Raw genomic sequence first — 21,255 nt, forward strand, 5'->3', positions numbered from 1 at the left:
TGCTGAGCAGCCTGGTTTCGGGTCTCCTGCAGCTGAAGGGTCGAGGTCAGCATCCTGGTTGGCCCGCTGGCTGTTTTCAGGCTGTGCGCACACGCAGGGCAGAAGGCGGCGCATCGGGAAGCCGGGCTGTGCCCACAGCCTCCTGATCCCTTAATAAGGCCGATGGAACCTTCTGGAGCCATCAGTCTTGGGCTCACCCCCGGCGGCCAGCAAAGCGCCCGGGCAGCCCTGCGGAGCCCTGCGGGGTCTGGCTCGCTAACCGGCCGGCGCTCCCGGAGCCAGACCAGCGGCCATGGGGTCCCCGCAGGACGGCGCCTACCTCCTCCTGAGCCAGCACGCCAGCGGCTTCATGGTCTCCCAGGTAAGAAGCCCGCGGGGTGGGCAGAGCCGGACCGGGCTGCCCTGCTGGACCCTCCTGCCCAGTGAAGGGCAGAGCTGGGTCCTGGGCACAGGGACCCTGGGGACCTGCAGGCGCAGTTCGAGGAGACGCTCTTGAAAGCTCACAAGCCCCGTGGCCCTCCGCTCCGGTGTCCCGGGCCGCCCAGGCCCTCGGACTCTGCACGGTCTTCACCAGAGGCGGGATCGTCGCGTGTATCCCGGTCAGGAAGGTTCTGGTCCATCCGCCGTGCGCTGCACGCATGCGCGCTCCGGGCCGAAGGGGCCGCGCCTTCCAGGTAGAGGTCAGTGGCAGTTCAAGGGCGTCTGTTCCCCGTCCGCGTCCCCGGCTCCCCTGGATCCCGTGCACGACCCTAAGGCAGCGGCCGGGAGGCTCTGTCCCCGAAGCTCGATGTCCTCCCTCCGCCTGGTCGGGGCAGGGAGTGAGCTGCCCTGTCCTGCGGAGGACCTGGCGGCTCGGCTGCTCCCTGCGCCTCCAGCACCCGAGCCAGGTGGTCTGCCAGTCCCAGGAAAAGTCTCGTCAGTGCCCGGGACACCTGGTCACGGCAGAGCGGGAGTCCGCGCACCCTGAAGTCAGGCCCAGTCGGCCCGCCACAGAGCAACCACGAGAGCAAATGGGTCAGCGTAAGAAAGTCCACGCGACAGAACCGCCCCGCACCGAGAATCTGCAGTGCAGCCCAGTGGACTAACCCCTAGCCCACCCGAGCAGAAAGAGTCGCTCAGTGCAGACTCAGGAATAAAACTTAACCACACTTAACAGCAAGAAATATCAGGCAATGCAAGCTTGGTAGAATAAAGCTTAACCCACCCTTAATAGACAAAAATTAGTCCATGCAAACTTGGTAGAATAAAGCTTAACCCACCCCTAAGAGACAAAAATTAGTCCATGCAAACTTGGTAGAATAAAACTTAACCCACCCCTAATAGACAAAAATTAGTCCATGCAATCTTGGTAGAATAAAGCTTAACCCACCCCTAATAGACAAAAATTAGTCAATGCAAGCTTGGTAGAATAAAGCTTAACCCACCCCTAATAGACAAAAATTAGTCAATGCAAGCTTGGTAGAATGAAACTTAACCCACCCATATAGAACAAGTAGTCAATGCAAACTTAAAAGAATAACACTTAACACCCCCCTTTACAGAAAAAAAATTAGTTGATGCAAACTTAGAATACAACTCAACCCACCCTTAACAGAAGAACTAAATGCAAACTTAACAGAATGAGCTTAATGCAACCTCAAAAGAATGAAACTGAATCTACTAGTAGAATGAAAGTTACTGCCAGTTTAACAGAGCAAAACTCAATCCTCCCTTCACTGAGCAATTAGTTAATGCAAACAATAGAATAAGCATCAGTGCGACCCTAGAATAAAATTCAGTAGCACCTTAGAAGAATAAGAGTTAATGCCAACTGAACAGAAGAAAGCTTAATCCCCGCTGAACAGGCACTTAGTTAATGAGAACGTAATAGAATGAAATTGAATCCAACTTTAATAGAACAAGTTAGTACAAATTTAATGGAATCAAGCTCAGTCCACTTTCAACAGAGCAATTAGTTAATGCAAACTTAATAAAATTTAATCCAACTTTTAATAGAACAAGTTAGTGCAAACTTAATGGAATAAACCTCAGTTCACTTTCAACAGAGCAATTAGTTAATGCAAACTTAATAGAATAAAATTTAATCCAACTTTTAATAGAACAAGTTAGTGCAAACTTAATGGAATAAACCTCAGTCCACTTTCAACTGAGCAATTAGTTAACGCGAGCCTAACAGACCACCACTTAATCTGCCCATAAGGGAGGAATTAGTCAGAGGCATCTTAACAGGATAAGAATCAGGCGACCTCAAGGGACGGCAACCTAACATAATGTCAGCGTGGAAAGAGCGAAAGCGAGCTCCCCAGAGCACACGTACCCGACCTCCGGGGACCAGGAGCGACCAGGCTTAGCAGACGGGGCCCAGTGAACCGGGACAGAATAAGCGCGGCGTAGCTATGGGGGAGCAGGCAGCTAAGCCCCCTAGCAGTGTTAAAAGGTCACAGAGCAGGAATCAGTGCACGCCCGGGGGAACATGGACTGGCGAGACCCCGAGAGACCTGGGCTTCTGGCAGCGGGACCGAGCCAGGGTTTGCAGAGAGGAAGCGCCGTGGGCGCATGGCTGCGGCCCTCGCAGAAGCAGAGTTCAAGGCACTCGGATCCCGCGGTTCTCAGGCAGGGACTCTGCCTGCACGGGACGCTTGGCCATGCCGGGGACAGACTGGGTTGTGACCCCAGAGGGGCCGATGCAGGCTCAGAAATTCGGATCAGCATCCTACCCGGTCCCGGGACCACCTCCCCCGCTGTCTGTCACTGTAACAAATCGCCCGGGAGGGTCAACTGATAAAGACGAAAGGTTTCTGTTGGCGGGAAAGGAAGAAGAGCCTGGGTCCCACAGCTCCTTCAAGGCCTCACCGAGCGCCTGATCCCACTCCGCGCCTCGCCCACGTGTGGGGGGCTTCCTCCTTAAGAGAGCAGCGGGTCTCGGCGTGACGTAGTCCCAGGCTGGTGCATGGTTGACGTCACGGCCTGACGTCAGGCGGAGGGCAGGCAGCCGGCCCCTGCGGTCGCCGTCTGTGCGCTGAGGACCGTGAGCCTCTGCAGCCGCAGGGCCACCCAAGCCGAGGCGCCTGTCCGAAATCGGGCGCCCAAGAGAGGGTGACGGTTGGGGACCTTTTAGACTCGGTGCAGATTCAGTCTTACCGGTGAGTCTTCAGCTCGGCGCCCCAGAGAACGGGAGCAGCCGAGGGCGAATCTGATACCACCGGGCAGGGATCCCGCAATCCGCAGCCTCGTGGAGGGCTTCAGAAGGGAGGACTGGAACGAAAATACGCCCCTCTGCCCGGAGCCGGGGCGCACGCCTGTCAGCCCAGCGGCTCCGGAGGCCGAGGCAGGAGGATCGCAAGTTGGAGACAGTCTCCACAACTTAGCAAGACCCTGCCTCTAAATAAAAACCCAAAAGGGTTGGGCATGTGGCTCAGTGGTGAAGCACCCCTGGGGCGCAATCCCTGGTATGGCCCCCTCTTTCAGTAAAAGGGAGAAGAATTGACCAGTGTTCGAGGCCGGGAGAGGCACTGGAGGGAGTCCACCCTGACACAGTGTTCCCATGTGGGGAGCCGCCCCAGACACCCTCTAAAACAGGTGCCGGTTTTAATCATCAGCTTTGAAAAAGCAGCAGCTCTGTCTCCATTCAGCCCAGATTCCAGGTTTCCCCTTCCCTCCGTCTCCAATATTTCGTAGAAATGGAGTCAGACGCTCCGTGACCTCCGTAGCTGTCTCCTCTTTGGCGTGGCCTGTTTTCAAGGCTCATGCCTGTGGCAGCCTGAACTGGCGCTTTGTTCCTTTTTCATGGCTGAATACTATTCCACTGTGTAGGTGGGCCTTTTTTTTTTTTTTTTTTTTTTTATTGCATCCCTTGCTGGACGCTTGGGCTGCCCCCGCCTCTTGGCTCTTGGCAGTTAGGCTGCCATAAACCTGGGCAGACGGACGTCTCTCGGAGACCCTGCTTTTTATTCTTCGGGGTCTATTCCCAGGAGTGGAAATGCCCTCTCCTATAAAAATTCTACGTTTAAACTGAGAAACCGCCATCGTTGCTTAGGTAACTGAGGCCCCTGCTCTGTGCCCATCATCTCCCCCAGCCCCAGCCGCCTGGCCCTCGCCATGTCAATCATTCCAGGTGCCACGGCTGGGCGCCTTTTTGAGCAGACGGCCACAGGCGACCTGATGTCCGCCTCTGTTTAAAGCAGAGTGCAGTAGAAACAGTCCCATCGCAAAACAATCGGGTTGAACAGCCCGGTGAGGCGGAGCTTGGTTGGAGGTCCTGATCCCACTCCGCCTACAGAACTTGCGACCACCCTCTGGCCAAGAGCCGACCTGTACCCTCGTCCACCGGAGCCACGCCCATCTGGCCACGCTTCATCTGGAGCCACGTCCCTCTGACCACGCCTCATCTGGAGCCACGCCCCTCTTGCCACGCCTCCGGAGACACGCCCCCTCTGGCCATGCCCCTCCGGAGCCCCGCCTCCTCCGGGGCCACGCCCCTCTGCCCATGCCTCCTCCGGAGCCACGCCCCTCTGGCCACCCCTCCTCCGGAGCCACGCCCCTCCGGAGCCACGCCCCTATGACCACGCCTCCTCTGGAGCCACGCCCCTATGACCACGCCCCTCTGGAGCCACGCCCCTCTGGCCATGCCTCCGCAGGAGACACACCCTCTGGCCACGCCCCTTTGGGCGGGGTCCCAGGAGCTCCAGCCACCCTCTGTTCCGCAGGTCCTCTTTGCCGCCTGCGAGCTGGGCGTGTTCGACCTCCTGGCCGAGACCCCGGGACCCCTGGATGCAGCGGCCATCGCCGAAGGTCTGGGCACCAGCTTCCAGGGGACGGAGCGGCTGCTGGAAGCCTGTGTACCTCTGCAGTTGCTGGACGTGGACACCCGCGGGGGAAGAGGTGAGGCGCCCGTGGTGTGCAGGTGCGGAGAGTCAGGGAGGCTGCTCTCCAGCCCCGGGTGGTGAGGCCCGTGGGCAGGTGCGGCCCTGTCCCAATAAAACTTTATTCGCGATTCAAAAGCGACCTGATCAGGCCACGTCCACCAGCACGCCTGTGTCCGCTGCGGCCAGGCTTCTCCATGCCCAGCCAGGGACGCCAGACGGATTGCCTGTCTTCAATTAAGTCGTTTTTATCGCTTTTTCAAAGTCGATGCATGAAAACCGGCACCTGTTCAGCGAGGTGTTTCCCCACCTGGACACATTGTGTCTACTGGCCTCAGTTCTTTGCCATTTTTGGGTACCAGGGATCGAACCCAGGGGTTCAATCAAACCACTGAGCCCCATCCCCAGCCCTTCTTCTTTTTTATTTGGAGACAGGGTCTTGCGTTTTGCTAAGTTGCTGAGGCTGGCCTCCAACTTGCCATCCTCCTGCCTCAGCCTCCCAACTTGCTGGATGCCAGGGGTGTACCTGCCTGGCAAGATACTCTTTTTACTTGGGTATTAAGGCAAACTTTTTGTGTGTGTGATATCTGGTGATGTCCTAAGGTTGATTTGGTTTTGCTTTATTTTTTTTAAGGTCCTTACCTTGCAATATTCAGAAGTAGCCTCCCTGCCTCCATCGCTGCTGTAGGAATTCTGTACATTTGTTGGATTGCAGAGTCTGGAGGTCATTGGTTGGGTGGCCGCACCAGACAGAAATTTGTGGCCTGGCTGGGGGAGGGTAGGCCACAGCCTGCCGGGTGGCACAGAGTCTGATGCTGGTTGGAGTCTAGGGTGCAACCTCAGGTCTGGATTCAGTTGAGCAGGTGGGTCTCAGAAGGCAGGGTCCCCAAAGCTCCAACCAGCCACAGTCTTTGCAAGCCACCAGGCTGCCATTGCACCTGCCCTTTCATGCCAAACCTCAGCCTGGAGACACCATGGAGAGTGGGCGTGCCCAGCATCTGGCACTCATAGTGGCTCCTGCAGTCTTTCCTGGGGGGCTCTGCACCCTGAGCCCCAGGCTGCGTGACAGCAGGAGACGGCAAGTGTCCCAGCCCAGCAGGTCCCGGGAGGCTGCCAGTCTCAGGCTGTCTAGGATCCTGTGTGTCCAGTACTATTTATGCACAAATGCCCGGGACCGCATGGGCGCCTGGACTCCCAGCTACCCGGGAGGCCAAGGCAGGAGGATGCTTGAGCCTAGGAGCTCGGTTCCAGCCTGGGCCACACAGCGAGACCCTGTCTCAGCCTCCCTGCCTCCAGGGGAAGGGAGGTCTCTCTGAGGCGTCATTTCTGCCCACGCCTCGCGAGCGATCGCGGGGAGGAGACCCCCAGGCCGACTTGCAACTTCCTTCTGATGCTCGCGCATCTTGACGGCCGTCCGTACTCGCCTCGGACCCCAGCGGGTCTCCGGAGGTCGGGCCTGGACGTCTCGGCCGTCGGTACCCCGCGGTGCTCGGAAGGTTCCAGATTTTGGAACGGATCCTGTTTCGGAGCTTCAGATGAGGACGTGGAACCGGAGGACGGCGGACGGGGGCTCGTACGGGCCGGGTCTCCTGGCTCTGCCTCCTGGAGGCTGGAGGTCCGGGAGCAGGGACCGGCCAGGGCTGCTGTCCGCTTCCAGGGGGGCCCTATTGCTGCGGCCCTGGGAGGGGACGTGGCCTGTCCTGACTGGCAGAGGTGGAGGACCAGACAGACTCCTCCGGGCCTCCATGGACACCGGGGGACCCCTGCCCGATGCCCCCTCAGCCTGTTAGTGCTACGGCCTGAGGACCCCGGCGTCCACACCATAGCGGGGTCTCCGGGGCACTGAGCCCAGCCTGCTGACCGAGACGACTACGGGTTGCACCTGGAGTGACTCCAAGGGCCCACGAGTTGCAGGCGTGTCTGTAGCTTGATGCTCTAGGGAGGTGGTGGGGCCTTTAAGAGGCGGAGCCTGGGAGGCAGCGAGGTCGTAGGGGGCGTGGCCTCCAGGGGGATATTGGGACCCCAGTCTCTTCCTCTCTCTCCGTCTGCTTCCTGGCCGCCAGGAGGTGAGCAGCTCGGTCGGTCCACCGCTTGCTCCAGCCATGACGCTCTGCCTGGCCACAGACTCGGTGGTCACCACGAGTGACCGTGGACCAAACACTCTCAAACCAAGAGCCAGAGTCCCCCTTTCGTCTTTTTAAGTCCATTCGCTCAGGTTCTTTGTCACGCTGATGGCCGTCGGGGAGGGTGCAGGCAGGAGTCCCTCTGCTCAGGGGCCAGGCGAAGGCAGAACCCGTCCCGCTGGCGCTCTGGCCGCTGGCCCTGAGGTTCACCTGGTGACCCGCAGGCATCAGCGCGGGCCCAGGGTCGGGAGAGGCCTGGTCCTTCCGCCTCCTGGTGGACCCTAGGGACACGTCCCTGTCTCTGTTCCAAGAGGAACCGGGGGACCCGGCCACTCGCAGGACCCTGCGGGAGCCCCGTGGAGCACGGGGCGGGCCGGGGTCCTTCTCGGGAGCCTGGACGCGGCCCCGAGTGACCGGCCGTCGCCTGACCGCGGCCTCGCCCCGCAGCCGTCTACCGGAACTCGGGCCTGGCCAGCGCCTTCCTGACGCGCCGCGGGCCGCGCTCGCAGCGCCACATGCTGCTCTACCTGGGCCGGACCACCTACCACTGCTGGGCCCACCTGGCCGAGGCCGTCAGGTGGGTGGCGCCAGGAGCCCCCTGGACCGGTCAGCCCTGCAGCCGGCGGGCGGGCGAGGCTCGGCCCGTGTCCAGCAGGTGACCGTGCGGCTCCCCCTCCTCAGGCAGGGCGGGAACCAGTATCCGCGGGCGTTCGGCGTCGCGGCGGGGGACCTGTGGGCGGCCATCTACAGGTGAGCGCTGACCCGGCCACCCGCCCGCGAGGGACGGCGCCAGGTGCGCACGGCCCGGGAGGGCGTCCACTCGGGGGACTCGCCCGGCCTGGGATCTGGACACACCCCGACCCCCGGCCCCACTGCGTGGACCCAGGTCCCCAGGAGAGGCCGCGGCCCTGCCGACCAGGCGACCCACCCACCCAGCGTCCAGAGCCCTGGACGGGAGGGTCCTGCCGTCCAGCCGCCGTCCTGCTCCCACCTGGGTTCAGGCTGGGAGCGAGGACCTGCTGCTGGGGGGATGTCCGGCGACAGAGCTGGCAGAGGTGGACGCTGGATGGACGGGTCCCCTGGGGCCATTTGGTGAGACAGTGGCCATCAGATGGACGTTTCCTCTGGCGTCAGGGTCACAGGACAGTGGCCCTTGATGGACGTGTCCTCTGGGGTCAGAGTTGTCTGATGGACGTGTCCTCTGGGGTCAGAGTTGTCTGATGGACGTTCCTCTGGGGTCAGAGTTGTCTGATGGACGTTCCTCTGGGGTCAGGGTCACAGGACAGTGGCCCTTGATGGACGTGTCCTCTGGGGTCAGAGTTGTCTGATGGACGTTCCTCTGGGGTCAGGGTCCTAGGATAGTGGCCCTTGATGGACGTTCCTCTGGGGTCGGGTCGCAGGACAGTGGCCCTTGATGGACGTTTCCTCTGGGGTCAGTTGTCTGATGGACGTTCCTCTGGGGTCAGGGTCACAGGACAGTGGCCCTTGATGGACGTGTCCTCTGGGGTCAGAGTTGTCTGATGGACGTTCCTCTGGGGTCAGGGTCACAGGACAGTGGCCCTTGATGGACGTGTCCTCTGGGGTCAGAGTTGTCTGATGGACGTTCCTCTGGGGTCAGGGTCCTAGGACAGTGGCCCTTGATGGACGTTTCCTCTGGGGTCAGAGTTGTCTGATGGACGTTCCTCTGGGGTCGGGTCGCAGGACCGTGGCCCTTTGGTGGACGTGACCCAGGCTCCCTGTCCCCCTCTCTCCCTTCTCTGCAGCGGCGTCGCAGGGGGGACAGGAGTGCAGCGGGAAGCCCCGGAGCCCAGGGCCTGGGCACGATCCCGCTGCTGCCCATCTCTGTCCCCGCCCGTCCCCAGCCCGTCCCCCCTGGGCCTTGGGTGGGCGGCTGGGGATGCCTCCCCTCCTCAGGACTCTGGGGACTCTGCTTCCTGGAGGGAGAGGCCCCGTCCCAGGACTCTGAGGCTGCCCCGGCCTCCCGGAGCTGGACTCTCCCGGGCGGCTCAGCCAGGGCTCCCCGTCCCCCGTCCCGTCCGGGGGGCACGAGTCCCGAGTCACAAGCGCCAGACGTTGGGAGCGCGGTTTTGCACGCCAGGTCCCCGGGCGAGCGGCGGCAGTTCACGCGAGGCCTGCAGGAGGTCTGGAGCGTGGAGGGGAGGGCCGTGTTGACCGCCTTTGACCTGTCCGCCTTCCCTCGCATCTGCGACCTGGGCGGTGAGTGTCCCTCCCAGACGCCCGCTGTGTGCGGGAGCACGTCCACCACGGACCTCGTTGGACGCCATGGTGTCTGGGGTCTTGCTGGGGAAGAGGAAGAGCCTGGGGTCCCAGTGACCCTTCAGAGCCACCTCCCCAGCGACCCCAGAGGGGCTGCCTCTCCCAGGGTGGGTCAGTTCCTGGAAGTGGACAGCGAAGCTCCTGTTGCTCTAGAGGGCAAAAGGCCCAACGAGAAATCTGAGAGGAGGAGACATTTATGTGGGGTCACAATTCCAGAGGTGCTGTCCACGGTGGGCCGACTCCATGGCTCTGGCCCAGGGTGAGGCCAGGCAGCCTCGCCACAGCAGGAGGACCATTCCACAGAGGCAGCCAGGCTTCCACCCTCCCGGTAGCATCTGCGACAGTCAAATAGAAACCCATTGGGACAGTGCCCAGCCCGTGCCCCTCCTGGTCTGCACACCCCGCACACCACCTGGGGTTGGCACCCCAAGTGCCATCTCGGTCTCCACATCCTGTGCACCATCTGGGTCTCCATATCCCCTGCACCATCCTGGTGTCCACACCCCAAGCACCATCTTGGTCTCCACATCCTATGCACCATCTTGGTCTCCACATCCTGTGCACCATCTTGGTCTCCACATCCTATGCACCATCTTGGTCTCCACATCCTGTGCACCATCTTGGTCTCCACGCCCCGAGCACCATCTTGGTCTCCACACCCCGAGCACCATCCTGGTGTCCACGCCCCGAGCACCATCCTGGTCTCCACATCCTATGCACCATCTTGGTGTCCGCACCCTGAGCACCATCTTGGTCTCCACACCCCGAACACCATCTTGGTCTCCACGCCCCGAGCACCATCTTGGTCTCCACATCCTGTGCACCATCCTGGTGTCCACGCTCCGAGCACCATGTTGGTCTCCACACCCCGAACACCATCTTGGTGTCCACGCCCCGAGCACCATCCTGGTCTCCACACCCCGAACACCATCTTGGTGTCCACGCCCCGAGCACCATCTTGGTCTCCACACCCCGAGCACCATCCTGGTCTCCACATCCTATGCACCATCTTGGTGTCCACGCCCCGAGCACCATCTTGGTCTCCACATCCTGTGCACCATCTTGGTGTCCACGCCCCGAGCACCATCCTGGTGTCCACGCCCCGAGCACCATCCTGGTCTCCACATCCTGTGCACCATCCTGGTGTCCACACCCCAAGCACCATCTTGGTCTCCACATCCTGTGCACCATCCTGGTGTCCACGCCCCGAGCACCATCTTGGTCTCCACATCCTGTGCACCATCCTGGTGTCCATGCCCCGAGCACCATCTTGGTCTCCACATCCTATGCACCATCTTGGTCTCCACATCCTGTGCACCATCCTGGTGTCCATGCCCCGAGCACCATCTTGGTCTCCACACCCCGAACACCATCTTGGTCTCCACACCCGAGCACCATCTTGGTCTCCACACCCGAGCACCATCCTGGTCTCCACACCCGAGCACCATCCTGGTCTCCACACCCGAGCACCATCCTGGTCTCCTCTCCACGCCCCGAGCACCATGCTGGTCTCCACGCCCCGAGCACCATCTTGGTGTCCACACCCCAAGCACCATCTTGGTCTCCACATCCTGTGCACCATCCTGGGCGTTGGAAGCAGGGCAGAGAGCGGCCTGGTTCTGCCCGGGCGATAGGAGGGGACACTCTGCCCGAAGGGCTGAGGAATGAGCTTCGTGTCGTGTGCACAGCTCACTGGCCTTTCCACGGGGGTTCCTGCCTCCCGCTGGGCCCAGCTGCTGCCTGTCCTTGGCCCAAGGACAGCAGAGTCAAAGGCTGTGTGGCAGTTTGGACCTGGGTCAGCCCAGCCACGAAGACCACCTGCATCCAGGGGCCCCTGGGTGAGGGGCCAGAGTGGGGAGCAGCCCGTCTCCAGCCGTCCCCGGGGGTCCACGGTGGGTGGACAGTGCATCCGGCCCCGGGACGCCTCTCTGACCCTCAGACGCTCTGTGTCCACTTCCAGGCGGCTCCGGGGCTCTGGCCAAGGAATGTGCTGCCCTGTACCCTCAGTGCAGGGTCACCGTCTTCGACCTCCCGGAGGTGGTGCAGGCGGCCGGGACGCACTTCTCACTCCCGAGGGGAGAGCAGCTCGTCTTCCACGCAGGTAGGCGAGCACGCGTGGTGTCCACGGGAAGGACGTCCAGGGACACCAAGGCAGCCGGGCGTGCGTGGGGACTGACGGGGCCCTGGCCTGGCTGCACCGACCATCCAGATTCCCTCTCGTCTGGTCAACGTCCATCGTGCATAATGGCCGGAAAGCCGTATAGACACGCAGCTGGCTTGTCACCGATTATTTCATGACCGCTGGATTGAATGGATTCCCCCTCCAAATCCCCACCTGTGCAGGGGACCTGGTGTGGACACGGGGTCTCTGCAGAGGCAGTGAGTGCAGGGTCCTGAGAGGAGCTCCTCCTGGTCAGGGTGGCCCTGAGGCCATGGCCGTGTCCTCACAAGACACAGAAGAAGAGACACAGACACAGAGGAGGAGCCATGTGGAGACGGAGGCAGAGGCTGGAGGGCTGGGGCCACCAGACCAGGGCCACCTGGAGCCCAGGAGCTGGAGAGGCGGGAAGGAGCCTCCCTGAGCCTGTGGAGGCAGCTGGACACCATGGGAAGAGGCTGGTCCTGTCCACATCTGGACCCAGAACCTGTGCAGGGGACCTGGTGTGGACACAGGGTCTCTGCAGAGGCAGTGAGTGCAGGGTCCTGAGAGGAGCTCCTCCTGGTCAGGGTGGCCCTGAGGCCATGGCCGCGTCCTCACAAGAGACAGAAGAGGAGACACAGACACAGAGGAGGAGCCACGTGGAGACGGAGGCAGAGGCTGGAGGACTGGGGCCACCAGCCCAGGGCCGCCTGGAGCCCAAGAGCTGGAGAGGCAGGAAGGAGCCTCCCTGAGCCTGTGGAGAGGCCCCTGGCCCCAGCCTCTGGCCTCCAGGCTGGGCAGCTGGCTTCCTGTCCTTAAGCCACCTGGTTTTTGACCCTGGCCATGATTTATCCGGATCTCCAAACCCAAACCACTTAGGATGACGGTAGACACAGCGGGTGGGGTCGAATGGAGACCAGGGGACATTGCTGAGCCGTCTGGAGACTCCGAGACGCCCCGGCTGGGCGCAGAGGTGGGCTGCCCGTTCTCCCTCAAACCCCGACCTCCCTGCGAGACCGTCTGTTCCTCCCTTCGAGCAAGAAGCCGAGATTCGGCGACTCTTCTTCGGTTCTCACCGAGAGGAGCGGCAGCAGCTGGGAGGCCCGACCCGACCCCTCCAGCTCCTGCTGTGGACGGTGGACATCAGCGTCCCCCTGGGCTGGGTGAGAACAAGTGGTAACGTGGACCTGTTTCATCCGGCGTCCCCCGTCCGTCCCCACGTTGGAGGTGAATGACGGCAGCCAGCGTCTCTCCGAACCCTCCGTGCACAGACCCCGGGGCGCCCCGAACCTGGCTCCCCCGAGTGCACTGAGTTTCCACGGCGTCTTGAAAGATGGAACCGAGGACAGTCTCGGGCGGTCACGGGGTCCTGAGTCCCGAGGACGGCTAACGGGGGACGCTACAAGCGGGCGACTGGTCACCAGCTCAGCCCGCGGGTTTCTTTGCAAGGCTTGGACAGATGAGGGAGCGCGTGAGGTTTTTGGGGGGTCACCCACTCTGTGCCCGGCCTGGTCTGCAGGGTCACGGGGTGGCTGTCAATCACGCATGCAGAGCTGGTCTCCCGTGCAGAGTCCACCCCGTTCGGAGTCCATCCTGGGGAACGGCATTGAGGCCAGACCATCCAGGGTGGCCCCGGGGTCTCCGAGCAACCAACGCAGAGACCCGGACACTCTTGGTGTTGATCTGCAAGAACCGGGTCCAGGCCCGTCCTTTTAGGGACTGTGTGGGGTGGGGACAGCCCGGGCCTTCCCAGGGGACGGCTCCTGGCTGTTCCCAGATTCCTTCTGGAAACCGTGCTGGCTGATCTCGGGGAACAGAAGCCATCCGGAGCGTCGCGAGCCGTACACCGGAGAGGCGTGTCCGCTGGGCGTGTCCGCTGGGCGTGTCCGCGTCCCTTAGGGGACGGGCTCAGGCCAGCTTCTCAGGCGGCAGCGGCTGGCTGGCCCGAGCCTCCCGAAGTCCATTCCCGGGCTCTGTCCAGGGGTCATGTCAGGCTGAGGGATCAGCAGCACCTCCGTGGGCCACGTGGGAGGGACGGAACGGCCACCCGGTGGCCGAGGGTGCTCCGGTCTTCACGCTGAGCCCTCTTCTGCGGGACTCGGTCTGCTGACCACTGGCTGGACGGCCAAGCTGGGCGAGGGGCCCGTCACGGGGGACGGCGTCCTGCCGACGGGGCTGCGGGCTCTGTTGCAGGGGACTTCTTCCAGGACCCTCTTCCGGAGGCGGATCTCTACATCCTGGCCAGGGTCCTGCACGACTGGGCGGAGGACAAGTGCTCCCAGCTGCTGGCCAGGGTCCACCAGGCCTGCAGGCCCGGTAGGTGACAGCCACCCGGAGCGGGGCCGTGCGCGCAGGGAGGACCTCCCGGGGCTGGTCTGCATGCCGGGTGCCCATCACGACACGGGCGGGGGACGTCCTCCAGAGCTGTCCCTCCAGGGGTGACGGCAGGGACGGCCCTGCACCCGTCCAGAGCGAAGGCCACGTGAACCCGGACGAGGCACGGGCCAGGGCCCTGGGGCTTTAGGCCAGATTCTGTCACACCGCAGCAAAGCTTCTCGGAGTGATGGGGACCGTGCCCAGCTGTCCTCTGAGGTCCCTCCGTCCTGGTGGCCCTGGGGACGTGGCTCCTCTCTCCCTGCAGGCGGCGGGGTCCTGGTGGTGGAGAGCCTGCTGGACGAGGACCGGCGGGGCCCGCTGACCACGCTGCTCTTCTCCCTGAACATGCTGGTGCAGGCGGAGGGCCAGGAGCGGACGCCCTCCCAGTACCGCCGGCTCCTGGCGGCTGCGGGTTTCCCGCGCTTCCGGTTCCAGAAGACGGGCGGCACCTACGACGCCGTCTTAGCCGGGAAGTAGCTCCCGGGAGCCCGGCGCCGCCCAGGCGCCCGACTTGGAATAAAGAGCGTGCGGCGAGCCCTGTGGTCCGCGTGCTCCGCGTGCTCCGCGTGCTCCGCGTGCTCCGGGAGAGTGGCAGCCGCCGGCGCCCGTCATCCCTGGGGGGCTGTCCCGGGAGGGGCTCTGCGCTCAGCTGTGACCCCAGGCCTCACGTCTCGTAGCCACCCGGGGACCCTCACATGGCCGCCGTCGGACCCTCTCACGCTCCTGGGGGTCACAGGGCACCCAGGAGCGCAGACCAGCATCCTGGCCGGTCCCTCGCCCATTTCTCCATCTGGTATCGGGGACCAGAGAGGTGCCTCCTACGGCGCCCAGCACAGAGAAGCAGCCTGGCTGGTCCACAGCAGTCAAACCGGGGAACCTTGGGGTGGGTCAGACGTGGCCACGCGGGAGCATCCCTGATAGACCCACGGTCCTGGTCCAAGGGCCGGCTTTTAGGAGCGCGTCCGCCAACCGGCTGCCCCACGGTGGCCGGGTCGGGGCTTGGGTGGGGCCGACCTGGGATGTGGACTCCCCTGCAGCCGGTATCAGAGACCATCTTGCAAAAGGCGCAATGGAAGGTTCTGGGTCCTCACACGTGGTCTCAGCAGGGTCCGGCGGGCTGGGCAGCGGGTCCCTGCAGAGCCGCAGGGAGAGCCTCTTTTTCTTTGGCGCCAAATGCGCTTCTGCAGGGCCTGGGGACTCTGGTTGCCATGGCGACGAGGCGGGGGGGTGCCCACGCTCGGGAAGAGCCGGTGCGCGCATCTGCCGGCAGGTGGCGCCCTCGGCGGCCGACGCAGTCCGGGGGCCAGCAGCGCCGCCCACCCTGCGGAAGGCGGGCGGCGACCCGGGGGACAGCGGAGGCGTCTCGCCAGGACGATTTCCAAGTGCAAACACGTCTCCCCGTCCAGTCCCCGTGCAAATGCGCAGGCAGATGGCCTCTGAGAGGCTGCAGCTCCGCGGGCACCACGCGGAGGAGGACACGCGCCTTGGACCTCCGGGGTCGCCCCAGCTCTTCCTCTTTCTTTCCAAAGGAGCGGCCTCCGGAGGTTGCGGGTCTGCGACATGTGGCCCCGTCCTGGAAGGAGGGGCCAGAGCCGCCAGCTCCGTGTCCCCAACCTGCTGCCGCGGAGCCGGGCCTCCCGGGACGGGCAGCGCAGAGGCCCCTCCAGCCGGGACCCGGCAAGCCCGGCAGAGTTCAGACGTGTCACTCAGGGTGACAGGCAGGAGCTTAATGACGGGATGGAAAGGGAAGGGGACACTCTCAAGGGACACAGGGGTCCTCTCAGAGAGGAGGGGGCAGCAGGGCTCTCCTGCATCCAGTTTTATGGGGTCCCAGGGAAGTTTCCAGAGAGTCCCGCCCAGGTCCACCTCCTGGCTTTTGACGGACAAGCAGGGCGACCTCAGACTGTCCAGTCCCCACGGCCATGGCCACTCTGGGTCACCCTGGCCCGGGCTGGCTGGCTCTCACTGGCACCTGCTCCTGCAGGTTCTATGGTGGAGGAAGGACCCTGGTCTCCCTGAGCCCTGGGACCTGGTCTGTGTCGGGGTCACAGCGTCCCCTTCAGGGTCACTGGGTTCCTTTGGGACATGATTTCAGGCTGTGTCTCTCCTGCAGGCAGCAGGCGGTTGGTGAGGAAGGGGACGGGGGCTGTCCACGGAGGCCAGGCAGGGCTGCCGGCCAGTGGCTCCTGGGAACGGAAAGCCCAGGGGTCAGCACCGGGGGCCGTGGACAGGATCCTCCCCTGGACCTGGGGTCCCACCACCACGTCCATCTGTCCCTGTCACTCCTGCTGGTTGTAGGAGAAGCCAATGGTTGATGGTTGGTCTCGGAAACAGAAGGAGCAGCCGTCTCCCCGTGGGCTCGGAAAGGGTGTCCCCGAATCTAGACAGGCCCGGGGGGCGAGGTCCGCCGTCCGTAACCCCGATTGGCTCCCAGAGGCCTCTCCCGAGAGCGGTGGCTGCAGGGACCGCGGGCAGCGGAGCAGCAGGGCTGCTGGTTTTGGGGGCGGTTGGTCTGCTGGCCTCTGTGGCTGGCGGGGGGTCCCTGGTCTGTGAGCATCAGGCTCCTCCGTGTTCCCAGGGGAACAGGAAGTGGCTCCGCCCGAGGGTGATTTCATGCTTCCAAAGGTCCTTAGTGGGCCCTGGATGCAGCTGGCTTCCTGCAGCACAGTTGGGCCACCGTGCCCTGCAGTGACCTTGGGTTTTTTTATTTTAAACAGCTAGGGGACTCGGGAGGTCCCCAACGGGCGTGCACGGGACAGATCTCCACATGGCTGGAGAGGAGGGGGCAGGCGGGGAAGAGGCTCGGATCCAGCCCGCTGGGCGAGCGAAGCCGGGAGCTGCAGGACGCAGGGCCGGCAGCGTCCAGCTCCAGCAGGTCCACGGGGACTGATCGTGGATGGCCGGCTGGTGGCCAGGGACCGGGGAAGGGGAGCGGGCAGTGTCCGCTGGGGTCACGGCGTCTCTCTTTGTGGGGACGGGGGCTCGGGGACGTTCTGCTGGCTGAACCCGGTGCAGGTCCTCTGCCCCTGGACCCTCTGGGACGGCTTCTCCGGCCACAGGGCTCTTGGCGTGAGGCCTCCTCCTGCCGGGAGCTCCGGCTGGCCTTTCCCAGGTCTTCTGGGCTGCAGGCCTGACCCCGGGCTCAGCCCCCTGGGGGACCTGAGGTCCCGTCCCAGGTGCATCCTCTCCCCCGGGAGCTGCCTGTGCCTCTCAGGTCCCTGCAAACCCTGCAGGAGGAGGTGGACAGGCAAGCTGCACAGCGGCTCCCGACGGCCAGGGGCTGGGGGTGCCCTTGGTGCCAGGCTGGCCCGACGGACCCCGAGAGCAGGGCCGGGTCCCTGATCTGCAAGTTCCCCATCCCTGGTTTCCAGCGACAGGAGTTAGATAAAGGAAATAATAAGGAAATGCTAAATATTGAAACAAACTCCCAATCTGATTGATGCCTATTTCTAAGGTTAAATCGGTTGGGATGCTTTCTGAGGATGAATCCTGCGCTTGAAGTCAAATTTATTTTACAGAGACCAGTGGCAGCTCGGGGTTGCTTGAGCTTCAAAAGGAGAGCATCGATTTTTATCGTACGTTTTCTTTTGATTCATTTCATTGTATGATTTTGGCATCAGGGAATTGAAGCCAGGGGTGCTTAACCACAGTACACCCCCAGCCCTTTTTAGTTTTTATTTTGAGACAAGGTCTCGCTAAGGTGTTTGGGACTTTGCTAAGTTGCTGAGGCTGGCCTCCAACTTCTGATCCTCCTACCTCAGCCTCCTGAGCTGCCGCTGGGATTATAGGCGTGGGTCACAGCAGCCGGCAGCATGATTCTTTTAAGATGGACAGGGACCTCTGTGGCTTTGGTCTCTGAGCATCTCTGCGCTGTCCTGCGCGGGGTTGCTAGGGGCTCCCTACCTGAATGACTGACAGCGAGACTCAGCCAATGGGAGGCTGCAGCCAGAGAGAAGTGGGTGGAACAGACAGGGGCCGCCCAGGGTTGGCCTGGATTCTTGACCCTGAGCAGAAATTCCTGGGGAGGCTCCATTTCTTGCTCCTAGAGGCCTGGGAGGCCAACCAGGCCCCCGAGGGGCTCCTCCTAGCTCAGGTCGCCCCAGGAGAGTCCGCCTTTGCTCGGGACTCGGGGCCTCCGCACGCCCAGCTCTGGGTGAGCATTATTTTGAGGTTGTCAGAACCTCAAAGGGCGGTGGGTGGCTCAGGGCGCCTTGGCCAGAGTTCACGGGTTATTTCCCGATGCGACTCCTTAGCTCAACAGATACAGAGTCAGAGGGTAGTTTAAAAAAAATATCACATCTGATCTCTCTGACCTGGTGTAGATGCAAATGCTACCGAAAGACGGGGAGTCGGGGGCGTGGAAAATTTAAGCCCTTTACAAAATTTATCGCTGGCCCATCGCTTCCCACTCGCCGCCTTTTATAAGTGTCAGATTTTATCTTTATAATTTCTTTAAGAATTTGAGATTGACAGCCTGTCCAGCCTTAGGGGTTTGGTGGGTGTTCCCCACCAGGAAGCATGGAGGGTAGAGGTGAAGAGGAGAATGATTCCCTAGGTGTTTGACGGTCCCTGCGCCAATACCCAACAGCGGGTTATGTGCTGGGAAAACATCTGCAATCCCGTCACAGGCCATTGGGAATGTCCTTAAAGGAGGAAGGGAGGGAGGGAGGGGGAAAGAAAAGAAAAAGACCAAGCGTCCGTGAGCGCAGGGAGAAGCCCCAACCCCGGGCACTGGTGTTTAAAACCAGGTTCCTCGGAAGTGAAGGACTAGGCGATCCAGCAATTCCACCTGGGTACTTGCGTCCCCCTCAAAGCCGGATCTTGAAGAGACATGCGCACAGGCCTGTTGGGATCAGGGGTGTTTACAGCCGCCAGGAGGAGCGTCCAGGAATGCACGAATGGATACATGACGTGGTGTGAAGTCATGCAGTGGAATATTACTCTGCCTCAAAAAAGGACACCTGCTGAAGCAAACGAACCTCACAGACATGGTGCTCTAAGAACCAGCCAGTCGTGAAAGGCCCAGTCCTCTAGGGTGACACGTGTATGAGATCCCTAGAGGGGTCATATCCTTAGGGGCAGAAAGTAGAATGGTGGGGGTCAGGGGAACAGTGTTTCCCTGCGGGGAGATGAGGAAGTTCTGGAGCCGCCTGGCAGGAAGGGGTGCGGATGCAAGCGAACCTGCTCAGTGCAGCTCATCCGGGCGGCAAGGAGTGGGGGAGGGGCCACGGGGTGGGGGAGGGTCATGGGAGGGGGAGGAGCACGGGAGGGGGAGGGGCATGGGTGCCGGAGCCTTAGGAGTGGGGAGGGGACCCGGGGACAGGAGTGCGGGGTGGGTGCGCAGCAGTGGACACAGGGCTGCGGAGCGGGGACGCGGGGCCTGGTCACTGGGGTCCAGGGGCGGCGGCAGGGAGCGAGGGCAGGGACAGCCCTGGAGCCGGCGGTCCTGGGTCCTGGCGCGGGCAGCGCCGAGGACAAGGCGACCTGAGGTCGCGGGCAGCGCGGAGGCCCGGGAGAAGCCAGGGCAGGACCAGCGGGCGGCCGGCAGGGGGCGCGCGTGGCCCGCCGCCCGAGTCCTGGACAGGCGCGGCCTCGATGGCCGCCGGCCGTCGTCCCTCCCCGCTGGGACTCCGCGCCCCGCGGGAGCCGAGGGACCCGCGCCTTCCTCCGAGGCCCGGGGCGAGCTGGCCGCGCTGCCTTCCCGGGGCGCGGCGGTTCCCGGGGAGCCGGGCGGGCGGTGCCGGTTCCCTCGGTGGAGGCGCCTTTGCAGGCGCTGCCTGCAGCTCGGGCCCTGGACTGTTCCCTTCGCAGGCCGAGGACTCGCTCGCCTGGCCGGACCTGGACTCCGGGCCGCGGGCCGCGTGCGTGGTGTGCGCGGGGTCGTGCGGGCGTCCACCTGCGCCAGCGATTGTCCCCAGCGCGGGCGGTTGGAAGGCCCCAGCCACGTCCGGGTCGGTGGCCCGGCTCATGTTGGCCTCGGCTCATTCTGGCCTCGGAGGCCTCGGGAGGTCGGGCTGCCTCCTCATGGAGCGAGAAGGCACCAGGCAGGCCCCGGCTGGCCCTGGGCGGCTGCTGAAGGCCGCGTGCGTGGACTCACGGACACGCAGGACAGAGCCGGCCTGGGGACAGAGTCGCCAGGGCCACCGCGTGGCTGCATGCCGCAGAGGCCGGGGGCTGCGTCGGGAGCCTTGGGTAGGGGTATCAGGTCCTGCGGGCTCCAGCGGCGGGAGGGCCATGTCACGTGACGGGCCGGCCAGGCCCGGGTGCTGGGCGTCTGCAGGTGACTGACGGGGGATTCCTGCTGACGAAGCTGCCGGGTGACCGGAACCGGCCAGGCGTTTATGGTGCATCAGTGTCCACGGCGGGAAGGGGAGTCTCTGCTCAGCCGCCTGTGCCCCTCGGCGCGGGTCAGCAGGTAGGCGACAGGCCAGGTCTGCACCAAGGTGTTTGTGCGTACATCTACGTCCACATCGGGGTCAGTGTCAGAATGTGTCCAGGCGCCTCTGCGTCCAAGCGTCTGTCCTGGTCTGTGTCTGGCTGCTCAGGCTCAGTGACGGACAGGGCGCCTTTGCGGATTGCAGTGTCCCTGTCTGAGGACTGTGTCCTGTCCCTGCAGGGCCACGCCTGCATCTCACTGGGTGCTGGCCATCGGGGACCCTCCCTCCCTTCCTCCCAGGCTCCTGGCACCCTGTCCCCTGGCTGGCCTCCGCCCTCCTCCTCAGTCTCCTCGCACCTGAGCCTCCAGCGGCCTGGACGACCTCTGCCCACACTCGAGGCTGGGGTGATGAGGGACCTCGGTCACCTTCTGTGTGAAGAGCGAGGGAAGAGGACGCAGGCACATCCCAGCCACTCAGGAGGCCGAAGAAGGAGGATGGCAAGTTGGAGACCAGCCTGGGCAACTTAGCCAGGCCCTGAGCAACGTAACCAGACCCTGAGTCTAAATTAAAAAAATCCAAAGGGCTCAGACATGGCTCCGTGGTGAAGCGCCCCGGGTTCAATCCCTGGAACCGGAAAAAAAAAAAAGAAAAAAGAAAAAAGAAAAAAAATCAATTGTGGGAACATATACGTAGAACAAAATTTCCACTTTCATCATTTTTAAACGTGCCATTTAATAGCCACCATGGTGCGAAAAATGTCCCTTAAAGACCCACTTGTTGAATGCTGTCCCCTGTGCAGAAGGCTTGGTGCTACTTGGTACCATTGGAGGCGGTGGGACCTTTAAGAGGTGGAGCCTAGCGGGAGGAAGTTAGGTCATTGGGGGCGTGTCCTTGAGGGGTACACTAGGAGCCCAGTCTCCTCCTCGTCCTCTTTATTTCCCGACTACCATGAGCTAAGGAGACTCCTCCTCCACTTTCCGCCATGATGTGCTATCTCACCCCAAGTCCAGAGGCACCGTGGCCAAGCAACCCCGGGTCTCAAACCTTGGAAACCAGGAGACACAGTAGACCTTTCGTCAGCATAAGAAGACGACCTCAGG

At 62.6% G+C, this 21,255-nt stretch overlaps 1 protein-coding gene across 1 annotated transcript; it reads left to right on the plus strand.

Moving 5' to 3' along the window:
* Nucleotides 1–292: 292 nt before the first annotated feature.
* On the plus strand, nucleotides 293–14,255 carry Asmt (acetylserotonin O-methyltransferase). Its single transcript, XM_047536443.1, has 7 exons — nucleotides 293–361; nucleotides 4,707–4,881; nucleotides 7,433–7,562; nucleotides 7,667–7,735; nucleotides 9,084–9,202; nucleotides 13,596–13,718; nucleotides 14,044–14,255. Exons 1-7 carry the CDS (start codon nucleotides 293–295, stop codon nucleotides 14,253–14,255), a joined length of 897 nt encoding a protein of 298 aa, XP_047392399.1.
* The last annotated feature ends 7,000 nt before the right edge of the window (nucleotides 14,256–21,255 follow it).

The sequence above is a fragment of the Sciurus carolinensis genome, chromosome X (genome assembly GCF_902686445.1).
Source record: "Sciurus carolinensis chromosome X, mSciCar1.2, whole genome shotgun sequence".
Lineage (NCBI taxonomy): Eukaryota > Metazoa > Chordata > Mammalia > Rodentia > Sciuridae > Sciurus > Sciurus carolinensis.

Excerpts from the sequence above, each read along its gene's own strand:
- Asmt (XM_047536443.1), top strand. The coding sequence starts at position 293 with ATGGGGTCCCCGCAGGACGGCGCCTACCTCCTCCTGAGCCAGCACGCC. Across the intron at positions 7,736-9,083 it reads CTGTGGGCGGCCATCTACAG|GTCCCCGGGCGAGCGGCGGC; the intron begins GTGAGCGCTGAC and ends TTTGCACGCCAG. Across the intron at positions 13,719-14,043 it reads CCACCAGGCCTGCAGGCCCG|GCGGCGGGGTCCTGGTGGTG; the intron begins GTAGGTGACAGC and ends CTCTCCCTGCAG.